The 17,677-nt window shown below is 28.2% G+C and overlaps 1 protein-coding gene across 4 annotated transcripts; it reads left to right on the top strand.

Moving 5' to 3' along the window:
- The first annotated feature begins 487 nt into the window (after positions 1 to 487).
- Positions 488 to 17,546, top strand: LOC129616398 (calcium/calmodulin-dependent protein kinase kinase 2). 4 transcript variants are annotated; one of them, XM_055532022.1, is made up of 7 exons: positions 488 to 1,722; positions 2,230 to 2,867; positions 3,780 to 4,137; positions 15,429 to 15,616; positions 15,712 to 15,945; positions 16,030 to 16,322; positions 16,633 to 17,546. In XM_055532022.1, exons 1-7 carry the CDS (start codon positions 699 to 701, stop codon positions 16,715 to 16,717), a joined length of 2,820 nt encoding a protein of 939 aa, XP_055387997.1. In that variant the 5' UTR covers positions 488 to 698; the 3' UTR covers positions 16,718 to 17,546. The 4 variants fall into 4 exon arrangements, with proteins under 4 accessions (XP_055387997.1, XP_055387998.1, XP_055387999.1 ...); XM_055532023.1 differs by having other exon boundaries at positions 488 to 1,245; XM_055532024.1 differs by having other exon boundaries at positions 488 to 869.
- The last annotated feature ends 131 nt before the right edge of the window (positions 17,547 to 17,677 follow it).

The raw sequence follows: 17,677 nt of genomic DNA on the forward strand, positions 1-17,677 counted from the left end.
ATGATAGGAAGTTGTAATATTTATGGCAATTTGTTGCTTAACTGTCTATTTTGGTGCCAACCTGGGAAAGGAGAATATAGGAAAAGTAAAACTAATTAATTAAAGATAATTTTTGCAAATTATTTAGCAATCTTCACAGTAATGAAATATATCTTATATCATATATTTGGCATCACTATTATTTTAATGTACTTTTTGTTTCAATTGAATAAAGCATAGTTTCAATGAAATAAATGCTAAAAATTTATATTTTTGATTTAATAATGTTTCAACGAACTTAACTATTTTAAAGGATATGTAAAGCAAATGGAAAATTTGCGAGATTTAAAAAAGGGTATCGTGTATACAATATATAAGAATCTGCTTTATAAAAATTTGTTTAAACAAATCGTCTTTTCTTTATGAGTAATTTTGTGTTTCTACTTATATAAATTATAATTTTAACCAAAACATTTTTTCTAGATCAATATACTTTTTTTCATTTCAGATCTCAAGATACGTGCCAGATAACAAAAACTCAATATATTTATAAAGAATCTCAAGTTCAATGTTGAAAGCTCCTAAGAATTTCCAACAAAAGTAGTTTTTTAATGTAAAATACGGCTGTTTAATTAAAAACTTTAACTCAGTAATTTTTCGCACAAAAAATATTCAGGTTACTCATATACGCAATTTAAACTAATAAAACTAATAAACCAATGAGACATCCAAAAGAACAGTTGTATAATCACAAACAATTAACTATAAGATATTACAATATGGAAAATAACCAACAAATGACTGTAGAAAATGATGAATTTTCAAATCAAAAAACAGCACCAGCAGTAGAAGTTTTAAATATAGGATCAATAATTGAAGAGAATTCAATGGTGACATGTCAACAATTATTTTTGTCATCTAATAGTGGTTTAACAAAAAAAATCGAATCCATTCAATTGAATGAATCATCATCACCAACTTTAGTACCATTATCATCAAATTCATCATCATTACAATTACAACAAAATTTAACAAATAGTGATATAAATCAACAATCAAACTTATTAGAAACTATACCAATACCTGGTGATAATTTATCTAATTTATTAAATAACATTGAATGCGATATTAATATTAAAAGTGATACTAGTTCTAAATTATTAAACTTAAAAATAAGTAAATCGAATCAAGATGTTGTAGTAGTTAATAATGATGAAGTAGTCAATAATGATGGAGTAGTTAATAATGATATTATTGTTGAAGAACGTAAGAAATCAAAAAATTCTACTGAAGATATTATAATACCACCACAACCATTACATCCAGATACATATTTAAACTTCCCGCATTATATTGATTATAATAATTTTTCAACCAATTACAATAATCCATCATCACAAAATACTAATATTTCTGATAATAAAACTATTAATAAAAATAATGTTGTTGCTTCCGCTTTGGCTTTAAACCATAAAAATGGTACTAATTCTACTTTAAATAATATAACTACTACTAATAATACTAATATTAATAACTGTATGCAATCATTGTCATTAAGTATTACTAATGTCAAAGTAATTACCGAAAATTCTGATACTAATACTATTGGAACTAGTGTTGGCACAAATATAAATGATAATCATAATATTATAAGTTCAACTTCATCAAATCAAAGTACATTTAATGATGAAAACAATGATAATTCTCTAACAACATCTCCTTCATCTTTAGTAAATATAAAAGGTCATGATAAAGAAATTTGTAGCAAAATAACACCTAAACTATCATCAGATGATAAAGTTACTAAATCAACTAGTATTAATTTAACAGATAATAGTAGTATTAATGATGATATGCTATGCTCTGCTTCCCCACCTAAAAATATATGCTTGCAAAAATCCTCCACTAATATAACATCTATTCAATTAACAGAATCATTTTTACAAACACCATCAATATCTGTAACAATCCATCATCCACAACCACAATCCGTTACCATATTTCCAGCACAAACACATTTAAATTCCCCATCATCTAGTTCTTCTTTTACTTCGAGTACAATCAGTTATTATGAAAATGATCCTTTTGTTAATCCTGCATCTGTCACTATAGCAAATAAAATACAAATGCAAAAAAGTACTTCCCAACAGCTTAATGCTTCTAATGCGTCAAATGCTTCTTCATTAAAATTTCAAGATAATATTTTAGCTTATAAAAGGTATTTATTTTCACCTAAAACTCAATCATTAGATTTAGGAAGTGATCCCGACCATCCAACTGTATTAAGATACCGTAATCCTAGACTTCAACAAGAGGAACGTTTTTATGAAGATTCTCTTACATTGAATGATGTTAATGATGCGATATTAAAAAATCATGGCCAAAAAAATAATATTAAAGCAGAAAATATTTTAAATAATATATTACCAGTTTCAAATTCAACAGCAACGTCAACTAACATATTAGGAACATCAATGGCGTCCCCATCAAATTGTGATTTAAGACGTGAGCTTCTTCAAAAGAACGCAGATGAAGCACTAAATGCTGGTAGATTATCACCGCCAATATTATGCACAATATCAATGACATCAACAAATAATTCAACAATGTCTAGTGAAGAAAGCGATACGGTAAGCTATAATACACCAACCTCAGTCTCATCAACATCCGATAATTCAGCAATAAATTCTTCTACATCAATACTGAAACCAAAATTACAAACAGCCTTAGAATCAAGACCAATTTATCCTAATGTACCATATAGCCCTTACAGCAGTCCTCGTACTAGACGTAGGCCTCCATTACGAGAATCCAGAAGAGTATCAATCGACAAATCGGGTAGTTTTTTGCAGCTAAATCAATATAAACTAATGGATCAAATTGGACAGGTAAAAAATATTTGGGAAAATATATTTTGTATTAAAAAAGAAAATTAAATTAGATTGTAATTAAAGCTTGTTTATTTCTTCAACTTATTCAGCACTTCGTCTTTTTTTAAATTTAATCATTTTTCTTCTAATTTAAAACGAGAATATTTTGCTCTCATACACTGTGTAGGTCAAACCCTGTGATTCACTCAAGAGGATTAAATTTAATTTAAAAATTTATTATCTTAAATTTATCTTACTGTTGTATGTCAAAAACTTAAATCTAGCTAATTTCGTTTACCAAAACATACTGTTTAACAAGTTTATATTGCAGTTATATTAAACTATCATTTAAAATTTTTGTCAGGAAATTTTTATTACTCTTGTCTCGGTATAAGTACTTCGAACTAAACCAAATACACAAACTCTTCAATCATTTGAATCGCTTTCCAATCAAAATGATCTACCAAAATTTAAGAAGAAAAGCTCATACAGGACATAGACGTTCAATTTTTCCATTAAGGAAATTTGCACTGTATTACAATATCAACTTTTCCTGTCTTACTGCCACTAAAATTTTACGATTTTCATTATATTAATTTTTCAACTACTAGTTTTCTTAAAGCAAAAACTGGAAAACTATTCAAGGATTTTGAATTGGATAACAGTAAGAAAAAAGCATCAAAAAGGTTTATATGCCCTCCAACTTTTTACTGAAATATACCTCAATACCAAAAATCTGAAACTGAAATTTCATTTTCAGATTTTTGGTTTTGAGGTATATTTCTCTTTAACTATTTCCTGTATTCCACGATTTTTACTTCATAAACTTTCTACTGAATTTATTTTTTTTATAAAGAAGAACAAAACATTACCAACACCTTGATATGCGTTTTTAATTTTGTTTTGCCTTCATATTTTATTTATCCTTAGGGATCATATGGACTTGTTAAACTTGCGTACAATGAAGAAGATTCAACTCACTACGCAATGAAAATTTTATCAAAACGTCGTTTATTACGTAAAGCAGGTTTAATGAGTCGTGGACCAAAAAAAACAACACAATCGCCTTTAGACAGGGTTTATCGTGAAATAGCAGTACTTAAGAAATTAGATCATCCTAATGTTGTTAAATTGATTGAAGTTCTTGATGATCCTTTAGAGGATTTTTTATATTTAGTTTTTGAACTGGTACATCAAGGTGAAGTTTTATGTATACCGGCAGATAAACCATTAAATGAAGAACGTGCATGGTCAGTTTTTCGGGATGCGTTACAGGGACTTGAATATTGTGAGTATAAAATAAATTCAAACATATTATGTGTATTAGCTTACAATAATAATAATAAAAAATAAGAATAAGCTTTTAATCTTTACATCCGGATTTTTACAACAGTTGAATATAGTTTCGATATCTAAAATAAAACGATACTTTAAGAATAAGTTTCTTATAATATATTGATTTTAATGACAGACGATTTTGTTCTGCGTTGGCATTTAAAAATCTGATGTAAACAGCACATAATCGACCGCATTGTTAAAGTGTTGCCTAGGATTATGACAATTAGCTTCAAGTATTTATTTCAAATTCGATTTTCCTGGCAATTTTCCCAGTTATTTTCGCTAACAACCAAAACTTATTCTATTAATATATTAATTTCAAGAAATTCTGTCAATTAATTCCTGAAATATGGTCAAATATGTAAAATCGGCTCTTAGTGAAAATTTTGTTATTTTTTGAAGAATCCGGTTCTGGAAAGTTACTGGCTCACTGTTTTAATTAGATTTTAAATAAAAATTTTCCAGGAAATCGGTCGATTATTTCTCTGTATATGAGAAAAAATATCAATTTGGCCCATTGTGAAAATCTACTTGCTATCACGTGACTTCCTCAAAAAGTTATATATAATTTCAGGGAAATCTGCTGTTATTTTCTTAAAAGTAGTCAAAAACGTGAAATTGGTTGGCGGTAAAGATCCAGTTTCAAATACCTGAAATATCCAAAAAGTTACTCAAATAGTCTCTCAAATAAGCTCAGATATAAAGTTTCATGAACATCGGTTCAGCGAATACTGAGATATAGATCTGCACAGACAGAGTGATAGACCGAGATATACCCCTCTAATAGTTTATTTATAACCTCACTTAAATGTGATTACTTCCTAATTGTATGCAATGCAGTTGGTACAAAAACTAACGTGCAATATTATAAAGTTGGGATATTTAGACATACAGGATGCTTCAGTTAATATCTTCAAAAATTATTCAAAATCCGTTTTGTGTCTGTTAATCAATTAATAACGTTAGAAATAAATATTTAGTTATATCAAACTGACTAAGTGCTATTGATGTTTACTAGAAATCTCAGTTATCCGCGATACAAATGTTTAAATCAAAAATTATCTTAGTCCTAAAGAAGCAGGACTTTTCCAAAAAAAAGATAAAAAGCAGAATTATATATATGAATTGGTCTTCTCTTCACTAAAAACTTATTTCCATAGAAGAAAATTTTTATCTATCTCCCTCCTTATAATAGTTATAACCCCCTAAAGTCCTAAAAATGCCATATTTGACTATTTGTTGTAACGAAGCCACAAACGTTTGTTAAATGCAAACGCAAAAATGTATAGTGAGATTTTTCTCCCGAAAAAAAAGCCCACCGAAATTTGCAAAATTTCTATTTTTCGGCGCCTTATATTTCTAAAACAGTAAGCATCTCTATATTCCTATAAATGCAAAACGCTAAAGCTAAATGTCTTGCTAACAAAAAATGTAATTATTTTTCCTAACTCACTTACTTAACCGTTCAATTATTATTTTAAAGCTTCTTTAATTTTTATATTTTTGCTTATCCTAAATGCAAGCAATTATTTATATAAATTTGCCATAACAATTAAACTATGTAATTTAAAAAATGTAGCAGATTACTTTTACAAGGAGTAATTTCACTTTTGCAAGAGAAAAGTGCTTTCCATTGCAAACATTGTTACCTAATTACTCGTCGAATGACATTCAAACAATTCATAACTTTTTATAAACTGATTGCAATTTTTATTTTACGCAAATTGTTTTTTATTTTGTTTTTTAAAAGTACTTGCATTTTCTCAGGGGAATTTTTCGTTTGTTTCGAATTCGTTGGAAATAAATTGTAATGCTATATCTATACTAAATTTTATTTGAGAATAATGCTATTTATTATTGATATGGATTATATGACTTATCTGCAAATATTAAAAGTGAATAAATTTTTTAAAATTATTATTTCGATTATTTAATTTATTGTGTATTTATGTTATTTAGCTAAGCTTAAATAAATTTAGTCCTTCGCAGCCTTTATTTGAAATAAATTTCACGAAATAATGATGAAGTTTACTAATATATGAATTAAAGCAAATTGTAGTGATGTCATTGAACTTCAAAATTCAATGAATTTTAAATAAGTTTTTTATGAGTTTACAAAAATATTAAGCAAAAAATTCGATTTTAAATATTATGGTAACATTAAAAACATCCATAAATTTAAAAGTTGAAGAAAAAAATATTGCAAAACTATTATTATTTATAAACATATTTATGTACATACGTATGTTATATTGGAAAACCACAATATTTTATTTCTTTTCCGTTTTGGGAATCTGCCAAATAATAAAATCTCTACAAAATAAGGCCTAGGAAGACGATTTCAAATAAAAATAAACCATGAGGTTATTATAGCGCACAACCACATAAAATAAACTGGTGGCTTTTAAAGTAAGGGGCAAAAAAGTTAATTTGATTTTTACATTTTAATTACCTTTCTCTTTTTGATGATCGAAACTAATACATGAATTATATAAATCCGTTGATATTTTTCTGAAATAAGGTTGATCATATTACATTTATCCTTTGTAAATACTAATTTTGCGAACCTTGGTATCCCACCAAATTGCAGTAGTCATAGATACTTTCTTCTTCAATTATATAACTAATAGACGAACACCCTGTCTGTAAGGTTTTATCAAATATTTATACATTGTGTATGTACGTTTGTTTTTTATTTAACTTTCATAAAATAATTTTCACACAATTTCAATTTAAATTTTGGTGTTTTTTTTCAGGGACTCTCAAATGTAATTATAAAATGCCATTTTTGAACGAAAACGAAAGTTTTTTGAATGTTATAATTATACTTGTTTTAAAAATAGAATTTAATAATAAGAAATACCTACAAGCTATTAAAATGGTTTTAAAAAATTTTCAAAGGTCTTTTTTAATTTGTGTCCACATTTATGTCATGTTCATAAGCTGAAGTGAAAAATTCCTGTAATAATTCTTATTTTCGCTTGAAAAAATTATGAACTTTGTTTATTGTAAAAAATAAAGTATATTGTAGGTGCGCTTGTTTTCTTTCTCAATTCTTTCAATTGAAATTATATGAAATTCAGTAGTATTTGGTACTAAACGTCTACTTATATTAAAATGTTTGTTACAGTTTGGAATCAGTATTTGAATAGAATATATCTTCGCACTTATATTTTTATTTTTTTCTCTTAAACTAAAATAAAATCTAGGAAAATTTTTGAATACAGTGCTTTTGCATTAACAGGTATTTAAAATATTTTTTTTCCTTTTCAAGTTAAACCCTGAATATACTGAAAAAACCGGTAAAAAGCTTTTCTTAAAAATCGACACATATTTTAAGATAAGGTCGTTGGAGACACAATTTTCGGCTACGAAAATTTTTGTTCGACTAAAAAAACTTTTAAGAATAATATATCGATAGGGTTCGCAAATCGGGGTAAATAAGTCTAGTTAATATGATAAATAAGCATATGCAGATAAACGAACAGGCGAAATATGTACATGTTTTTCAAAATTTTTATAATTTTCTTGAAATTATGGCACAGGAAATATATTTGAAAACGCAACATAAATTAAAACTAATTTTCAACAAGTTATAAGTGATGGCACGTACTTGTGAACACGTGCATATGCAGTTTTTTGACCTTACTAAATTTAAATATGCATTTAAAATGTATGTACGAGGGTAATATAATTTTTGAAATATTTTATAACTTTATTTGCTTTCAAATGTAAAATAATAATTAATTTGACCATTTCAGTCTTTTTTTTGTTTGGTATTAAAGTTTGACAAATTTTTTTCATAAAAAAGGTTTTAGTAATTATTTGAATAATTCATTAAGCAAGTAGATTTCTTAATTTTATAAAACTTATATTTTAATAAAAGTTTATTTTAAAAACGATAAATTCTTTCAATGAATTATTGAGTTTTTAAACGCAATCACTTTGAAAATACACAGTAAATATTCATGTTCCAGGTTATTAAAAAAATGCTATTAAAGGGTAAAATAAGTAAATTTTAAATATAATTGAAATACAATTACTAAACTCTTATTTTCTTTAAGCAAATTTATTATTTCGTAAGTGCTTATCAAAATTATTGTTGAAAATTTCTGTTTCTTTACCCTGTGCGTACCATAGCTAAAAAAAATTAAAAGTTTCTTCTGGAAATGTAAAAAAAAGTAAGTATTGAAAATAAATCTAGATGTTGCTTATTTAAAGTATTACCTCCTTACCAATTTCTTTCATTTATTTCTGCACTAACAACTATGGCATAGAAAATTGTGGATATTCTCTTATTTTTCCTTTGGAATAAAACAAAGTTAGTAAATGGTGTAAAATACCCACTTCAAATATATAAACACTACGAATTTCACAGAAAAGTCCTAGAAACAACTAAATAAAAAAAGCATTTTTGCATGACGGGTCTTTTGAATATAACTGAATAAAAAACGACAAGAAATTTAAAAACAACAGAATGACTTGATAAACAAGGATATGAAACAAAAAATGAAGTTAAAGAGAAATACATATCTGTTTACATATATTTACATAATACTATAGTATTCTTATGAAAAAAAGTGCTTCGTTCTAATGTTAATCAAGTCTTTAGAAAATAACCAACTGTATTTTTCCTTAAAAAATTTAATTTTTCTTAATTTTGTAAAATTCGCATTTTATAGGCCAATGCATATAATAATATTCCTGTTCAAAAAATGAAACAGTTAAAGTAACACGGTTTTCTGTAAATTCAATGACGTTTTATTTTACTAACCATTTTTTATACCCTGCACTTCGTGAAGGGTATATTAACTTTGGTATGGAGTTTGTAACTACTTGAAGGAGTCATCTGCGGTATGGACATATATATATATTCTTGCTCAGCGTAAAATTCTGCGTCGATTTAGACATGTCCGTCTGTCCGTCCGTCCGTCCGTCCGATCGCACGATAACTCAAAAACGAATAATGCAATCGACACCAAACTTTCACAAGTTTTTTTTTTGTGCCAAGGACGAGCCCTATTGTTATTGGACTAATTCGGGCAACGGGTTCGGTTAGCTGCCATACAACTCAAAGAGTTTATTTTGAATATTTCAAAAACTATAAATATATAATTTATATATATAAATATAAATATATGTATATATAAATATAATATATATACATATATATATAAATATATATATATAATATATATATAAATATAAATAAAACTATAAATATAAATATATATATTACAAAAGCTATAAATATAAAATTTTGTATACATGTGTCCAATTATATTCTACACATGCTTTAAAAATTATAATGGGATAGCTGCACCGGTTCGGGTGGCTGCCATACACTTCCAACAGCAAATTTTTTATATTCGGAAAAATAATAAAGTCAGATTCATGAAACTTGGCAGTCATGTGTCCAATTATAGGTCAAATATGTTTCTGAAGTTTTAGAGGAATTGCTTGACAAGTTCGGGTTCCTGCCATACAACTCCAGAAGCTAATTTTAAATATTTGGAAAAATAATATAGTCAGATACATGAAACTTGACAGTTGTGTGTCGTGTTATAGGCCAGATATATTTCTGAAGTTTTGGTTGAATTGCTTGACAAGTTCGAGTAGCTCCCATACAAGTCTAAAAGCTTCATTTGAATATTTGGAAAAATAATAAAGTCAGATTCATGAGCAGTCGTGTGTCCAATTATAGGTCAGACCTATTTTTGAAGTTTTGATGGAATTGCTTGACAGGTTCGGATACTTGCCATACAACTCCAAAAGCTTGTTTTAAATATTTGGAAAAATAATACAGTCAGATTCATGAAACTTGGCAGTTGTGTGTCGAGTTATAGGTCAGATATATTTCTGAAGTTTTGGTTGAATTGCTCTACAGCTACGAGAAGCTCCCATACAAGTCCAAAAGTTTAAATATTTGGAAAAATAAAGTCAGATTCATGAAACTTGGCAGTTGTGTGTCCAGTTATAAATCAGACATATCACCGTGGAATTTCTATAGAACAGTTTCACAGGTTTGAGTAATTGCTATACAACAACGAAAGGTGCAGGGTATAATTCAATCGGTTTATACCGACTGAAACGTTTTTACTTGTTATAATTGTTTTTTATATCAAACATCCATTGCTTAGATCAAGCATTAAGCATAAGGTCAACAGGCGCAAATAAAAACATAATTTAGTCGCATGTATGCAACTGTTAGTTACCAAGCAACAGTGTCATCATTTATAGGAAAGGGAGGGAAAAAGAGGGGAATATGTAGGGAAAAAGAGGGAAGAGTAAAAGGACAAGTAAAATAAAATGTCGAGCCCAACTTAAAAATAATAATAACAAGAAAAAACCATAACGACTAACAAAAAAGCCGACCACCAGGCAATATTATAGATAATATAGATAATATATTTAGATAAATAAAGATGAGAGAGAAAGACAAGAACAAGAAGAAACGAAAATATTACTATAAATTTAAATTACACAAAAGTATAGGTCTAAGAGTACCCTTACTAATAGTAGGATCAAATATTAAAGAATTAGAATTAACAGAACGAAACATTCTAGTGACCGGCTACCATAATTAGTAGAGTGATAGTGAACATTGTACAACTCAACAAATCTAAGATTCCTTACGTTATCCCTAATAGAAACCTGTCCTAACAAAGAAGGAGCCATAATGGCCCCCGACACGAGCTGATGGATAAACACTATGTCAGCGACAACCCTACGTGCCCTCAAGGACTGCAAATCGATCAACATCAACCTGGCCTCATACGTTGGGAATTTAAAAGGATCAGACCATCCCAAACCCCTCAAAGCAAAAGGCAAAAATTTCTTCTGAACAAATTCAATACGAGAAACATCCACAACAAGAAACCTGACAAGCATAATCAAGAATTGGCCAGCAAAGGACACATACAAATGCTTCGCAACATACGGATCAATAAACTCTCTAGCCCATCTCATTACAAAACCCAGCTCCGAATTAGCCCTGCCAAGGACCATATTCAAATGAGCACCAAAATTCAGCGTGCGATCAAGCATAACCCCAAAATCACAAGAAGAGCTCACTCTCTCCAATACCATCCCGTTAAGGCAATAGTCATGGCGGACAACAGAAGACTCCCTCCTCCGCGAAAAACTCATGACTCCACACTTACTAATGTTATGTTCCAAGATATTGACCCTACACCAGTCCCATAAACTATCCAAATCCCTCTGCAACTTTAGACAATCAACTTCTGACCGAACTGTCCTCACAATCTTGGAGTCTTCTGCAAAACTATAAAGCGCGTAACCCACAAAAGAACCAAAAGCGTCGTTAGTCGCAACTAAAAAAGTATAGAACCCAAATGGTTATCCTGCGGAGCACCAGACCAGGCGCAGTAGACATCAGACAGAGTAGAACGGAAAGAAACCTGATAAAAACCGAGAGACAAATAGGAGTAGATCCACATCAAGATACGGAGAGAGAAAACCCACGCCAGCCCACTTTCTCAGTATAACTTGATAAGGAATAGTATTGAAAGCCTTACTACCATCCGTAAAAATAACATTGGCCTGACCACCTCCTCTCCATAATATTAATAGTATCCGAGACAAACCCAACCAAATTGGTAACAATAGATCTGCCCCTCTGAAAACCATGCTGGCCGGAGTAAATAAAAGGACTACAAAAAGAGTAGAAGTAATCAACCAAAATACCCTCAAATAGCTTCGGAATAGCTGACATCTTAACAATAGACCGACAAATACTAGCCGAAGAACGTAAACCCTTCTTATGAACCGGAACAACGTATGACTCCCTCTAAGCCGAAGGAAAAACAGAAGACACCAACGATAGGTTAAATAAAGAAGTAAGAGGACCAACAAGGCTACACAACACTACAGCGCACCTACACAACACTACAGCCGGAATCCCATCAGGACCAGGAGTCACCACCCAACCTCTATGGCCCGCAGAACGCAATCAGACAATAGAGGTTGGGTGTACAATACTATCAAGAACAAAATTATCAACAGGCGCACCATCAATATTCACAAATCCAGCAAACTCCGGAGATAGACCAAACACAAAACCGGAGCAAACACACTCGAAAAGTGCCAGTCAAACAAATTTGAAATGACCAGAAGATTACTAGAAGACCTACCAGAAAATTTGAGCGAGGATGGATAACCATCAGATCTATTCTTCGAATTAATAAAATCAAAAAACTTTCGCGGATCGCCAAACATACTACGCCGAACATCATTAAGATATGCCCCATACAAATCACTACAAAGAGATCTAAAGTCATTGTAGGCCAAGTAAAACCTAACATAATCCGTCGAAGACCTCGAAACCACAAAAGCACGGCAAGCAGAATTCCTAACATTCCTAAGACGCCGCAACTCAGGGGTATATCAAGGAGGAGAAGACATACGTGACCTATCTCTAACTTCTGGCACAGAAGCACACAAACAGTCGAAGACACACAAACATAAAGAAAATAAAGAAAAATAAAGCAAAATACTAGAAGGCAAAAGTAGGAAAATAAAAAAAAAATCGCACAATACGATAAAAATATGACTTACAAACCAACGAGAAAAACGAATCCAGAAAATATTCAATAAAACAGAAATGAACGCAAAAAAAATATATTTTAAAATTATCAAACACATACGTTGACACAAAATAATAAAATTAAAATTCAAAAAAAAAATCACAAATATTAAAAAAAAGGACAAAGTTATAATTAAATAACATAAAAATGAATGTAAAAAAATAAAACGATAAAAAACGCAACACTAGAGGAAAAAATTTTTGTTTACATTAATAATACTAAATAAAACAACTCAAAAAAAAATACGAAATAAGAGCAACAAAAAAAAAATCTACAACTTGTCACCACTAAAACCAAAACAAGACTGATCAATTACTAATGTTGCATTCAAACACTCTCTGCTGTTAAGCTAAAAATTCATACAACTTTTATTTCAACAAAACTAAGATAAATGGGATTTTGATTGAAACCAAGATATTTTCTTAGAAGAATCCGAATATAGGATTATTTTAGAAATGGATGTATTGCAACTACAAACCTCTAAACAATATCAATAAATTGTTTTCAAGTTGCGCAATAAAAAGAGAGCAAAAATATAATAATTTACTTTATTAGCAAATATAATTTCATAATTATTTTAATATTAAAAAAAAGTGGCATGTTTCAAACCGCTTGAATTTGACATAAAAGTTCTAAACGAAAGCAAATTAAAAAAAAATCGAACAATTAGGAACAATTTTTATAAAAACAACGCAAATATGGGGAAATGAGTTTATTTTTTTTATTGATAAACTTCTTACCTTCCTATAAAAAAATCTATATCTACTACTTTTACCTTTACCAATGAAAGGAGATTTTGTCTTCGTTTCCTTTTCTTTTCACTGCCTTATTTTTTTTGGTAATTAAATTATGTAAAATCTTCCGGATTTTGGTTTTTTAGATAAAGCTTTTCCTTTTGTTGTTAATTTCTGCTAAACTTTCATAATTATAATTTTGCACAAGAGGAAATTCCTTTTAAAATAATATTTAGATTTTACTCATTGTAATATGAAAAAAATATCCCAAAATATAACAATCATATATAATAGATTTTACGGCCAAAATATTTAAATTCGTAAGAAATTATGTTTCCAGAAAATTTAGCTAATTTCACAAAAGTTTTATAATAGTCGTTTCCAGAGCTCTGTTTAACATGGGAGCAATTTGTAGAATTGCTTTGAGTAGAATTCGAATCTTTCTATTCGCATTCGCATAAATATGATGTGTAAGTTTTATGATAATTGCTTTACACAATTCAAAAAGTAATTTGGTAATATTTTGGTTATTATTGAAGTCGTATTATTTAAACTTGGCTTGTACATATAAAGTAGTAGGACCGCCACCTACGCGCAAAAAATAAGTCGGCTTTGTGATGTGATAGCCGATATGCCTTCAGAAAAGATTTATTTACAAGGCCATGTAGGCTATTAACATATACTGAAATTGTACACAAATAAAGCTGGCAAATTTATTTGAGTTTTTATGATATAGGGGCCGTATAGCTTTAATAATAATGAAACATTTTAATGAAATTATTAAATATTTTAATCAAAATTAGAAAAAAGGAGTTATTTCAAAAAACGAATTGGCTATTTCAAAACATTGCATTCGAGATTATATATTTTTAGATGGAAATTTCCATACAATTCTTCAGAGGCAATTATCCGACGAATATTAAAAATTTGTCATGGTTAAGTCAATTTGTTCTCGTTTGTTAATGTTGTTAATTATTTTTTACTTCCGAAAACTTCGAGATTTTACTTTACGGAAACTATTTACGGAAACGGAATAAAGGTAGCCCTTTAATAACCTTCAATTACTCTATTTTTGACGCAAAACTCCTTTTGCTTAACTATTAATTAATAATAAGAACAACTATTTATTTATTATAAATTTTGTTCTCAAAGAAAGTTAAATTTATCTTTCAATTTTGTTTGTGAAATAGATACGAAACCTATTTAAAGAATACATTAAGTTTTTTTGCTATTTAGTGTTCATATGATAATTTTCTATATCTTTATTCTAGTTGTTGAACCAGATGATTCTCTTCCATTTAATTCAACTTTTATTTTAATTCAACTATAATTTTACAACAGGTTCATTAAGTTTTCAATTTTTATTTTCTAATTATATTTACGCCCATTAAAAATTTAAATAAATTTTCACTTAATTTTTCAATTTCCTAAAAGAAATTTCTACAATTTCCTTTAAGTGCTTGAGAAATTATAAGAATTTCATTTTACTTTAATATTTAGAAAGTATTCAACCAATTAAATTTAATGGCACAATTCAAACAGGTATCGCTTAATATTTAATATGAAGTTGTTTAATTATTTTCTTTTGCTTTTCCATTATAAAATGTGTACAATAGACAATCGATAAATAAATTTTTTTCTTCATTTTATTCCATTAAAAAAGAATGAAAATAAATTTTTTCCAACATTATCTTGAATCTTACGTCCTTTGCACCTTTCGTTCAATTGTCCTCACAGTATGACATTCTAATGATAATTACTTGATAATAAAGTCAGGAAGTCAATTAAGTAGGAATATTTTTAAATCAAAAAGTAAATTTTCTTTTATTTTGTTTTCACTTTTTATTCTATATACCTTACACAATTACCAACTTTAACAACATTGCTGTTATCATCACCAGTACATTATCAACGTATTATTCATGCTGATATAAAGCCAGGAAATTTATTACTTGGTGAAGGAGGCCAAGTAAAAATTGCTGATTTAGGTGTATGTAATGAGTTTTTGGGTGAGGATGCTGCAATGAATAATGGTTCAACAGCTGGCACGCCAGCATTTAGAGCTCCAGAGACGTTATTTCCAGGACAGGTAAAAAAATTCTGTTTTGTTTTTATGCATTTAAGTATATTTTGGTATTAAATTTTAATAAGTAACAAATATTAATTTTTATCTTGCGTTCATAGTATATTTATAGTGGCAAAGCAGCAGATATATGGGCTCTTGGTGCTACATTATGGTCGTTAATATATGGAAATGTACCATTTGTGGCAAACAACATTCCGGCACTTTATGAGCAAATAAAAAATGATCCTTTGGTATTTCCAAATAATCCAAAGATATGTGATGAACTGAGAGACTTATTAGAAAAAATCTTAGATAAAAATCCAAATAAACGTATTACTTTACCACAGATAAAGGTAATTACGATTAACTTACTAAAATTCATTATAAACTTTTTTTTTTTTAAACTGTATGAATATTCATTTATTTTTATATTACAGGAACATCCGTGGGTGACTTCAAATGGTAAATATCCATTACCATCAGAAGAAGAAAATTGTCGTTTAGTGCAAGTTAGTGATGAAGATATGAGCTGTGTTGTTAAAAGCATTCCGAAATTAGATACGTTGATATTAATAAAGACAATGTTAAAAAATCATTCTTTTCAAAACCCATTCGCAAAAACTGGAATTTCTGGACGTGCTCCTCAACGTGGTGGATCGAGATTAGAGCGTTTTACTCGAGCTGGGAGATCAAATTCAGCACCAGGCGCATACCATTCACCCATAGATAGGTAAAATTTGGGTATTTAAAAAATTTAAACAAATTTTGAAACTTAATAAGAGTATCAAGTTTGAAGTAAAGTACTTACATATTATTATGTAATTATTAAAATTTAAATTTGAAGTAGATCAAACAATTAGACACATTAATAAAATTAACATAATTAAAATAAACATAACAAACAAACACTTAAAAATTAAACACATAAAATTAAACACTTAAAACAAACACTCATGGTTTCTTAAACTAAACCCAGCATTTTTTTTTTAGTTTTTCCATCAATTAAATGTTGTAATAATTTTTGTTTTCCCTTTTTGCAGACAATTGTCATCTGAAAATACTCTTCCTTCACTGAGTGAGAATGTAGTCAGCCCCTCGAATGAGTCTTCTGATAAATTAAAATAGCTTTAAGAAAATTAAAAAATATTGATATGAAAATTCTTAATGATATTTTTGCATAAAATTTTATTTTATAATTTTTAACACAAATTTTGCACAATTTTGAACAATTTAATTTCGTATTTATATATTAAGAAAAAAAAACATTTTTTTGCGATTGTTATTTTAAAAAATTAGTGATTATGTACTTATGTATAAGTTAGTGTGTAATAAGTGTTACGACAAAAAATAGCTTTAATTCATTGCATTTAAAACAAAACTTGTTTGTAAAAATATTTGTTCTATGTACTAAAATCTGTAAAATTCTTAAAATTTGTTCTAAAAAATCTTGAATTAAAATAAGGAATACGGAAGTCTTTAAAAAAATTAACTGTTCTCAATCAAGGTTTTGCCAATTTTCAAATTTTTATAAAATAAAACTTTATTCTAAGGCCATTTCGCTCATTATTTGGTTTGCTGGCATTTGTAATAGAAACTTACTTTTTTTAATTTTAAATTAAATTCAAAATGCATTAAAACTTTCGTCGTAACACACAAATTTTGTTTGAAAAAATCTTTGTTTAATTAAAATTTTGTTCTTGAATTCTTTGATTGGTTTATTATAGATACTTAATTAATTAATGTTGTTGTTGATATTTTTTAATTAATTTAGTTTTATAATTATTTTTATATATTTTTATAGAAATATATACATACATATTTTTTATATAATTTTTTACTTGGTTTTACAATAAGAAATTTGCATATACATTCATATTAATAAAAAAAAGGAACCATTTTACAAAAATTTCTTTAATTTGTTTTAGAAAATTTTAGAATATAAGAAAAATAAACAACGAATATATTTAATTTATTGAAATAATTTTGAATTGTACATAATCTAAATTATTACTTTTTAGAAAAATTATATTCAACAAAATCGAAACGCTTAAACTAATAATAATACTAATTGTTAAAATAAAATTG

The sequence above is a fragment of the Condylostylus longicornis genome, unplaced genomic scaffold, assembly GCF_029603195.1.
Source record: "Condylostylus longicornis isolate FDR11 unplaced genomic scaffold, ASM2960319v2 ptg000194l, whole genome shotgun sequence".
NCBI lineage: Eukaryota > Metazoa > Arthropoda > Insecta > Diptera > Dolichopodidae > Condylostylus > Condylostylus longicornis.

What these genes read in the sequence shown, in the direction of transcription:
- LOC129616398 (XM_055532020.1), top strand. Translation starts at nt 699, where the DNA reads ATGAGACATCCAAAAGAACAGTTGTATAATCACAAACAATTAACTATA. An exon ending in AGACGTTATTTCCAGGACAG is followed by an intron (nt 15,617 to 15,711) that starts GTAAAAAAATTC and finishes TTGCGTTCATAG; the next exon opens with TATATTTATAGTGGCAAAGC. An exon ending in TTACTTTACCACAGATAAAG is followed by an intron (nt 15,946 to 16,029) that starts GTAATTACGATT and finishes TTTATATTACAG; the next exon opens with GAACATCCGTGGGTGACTTC.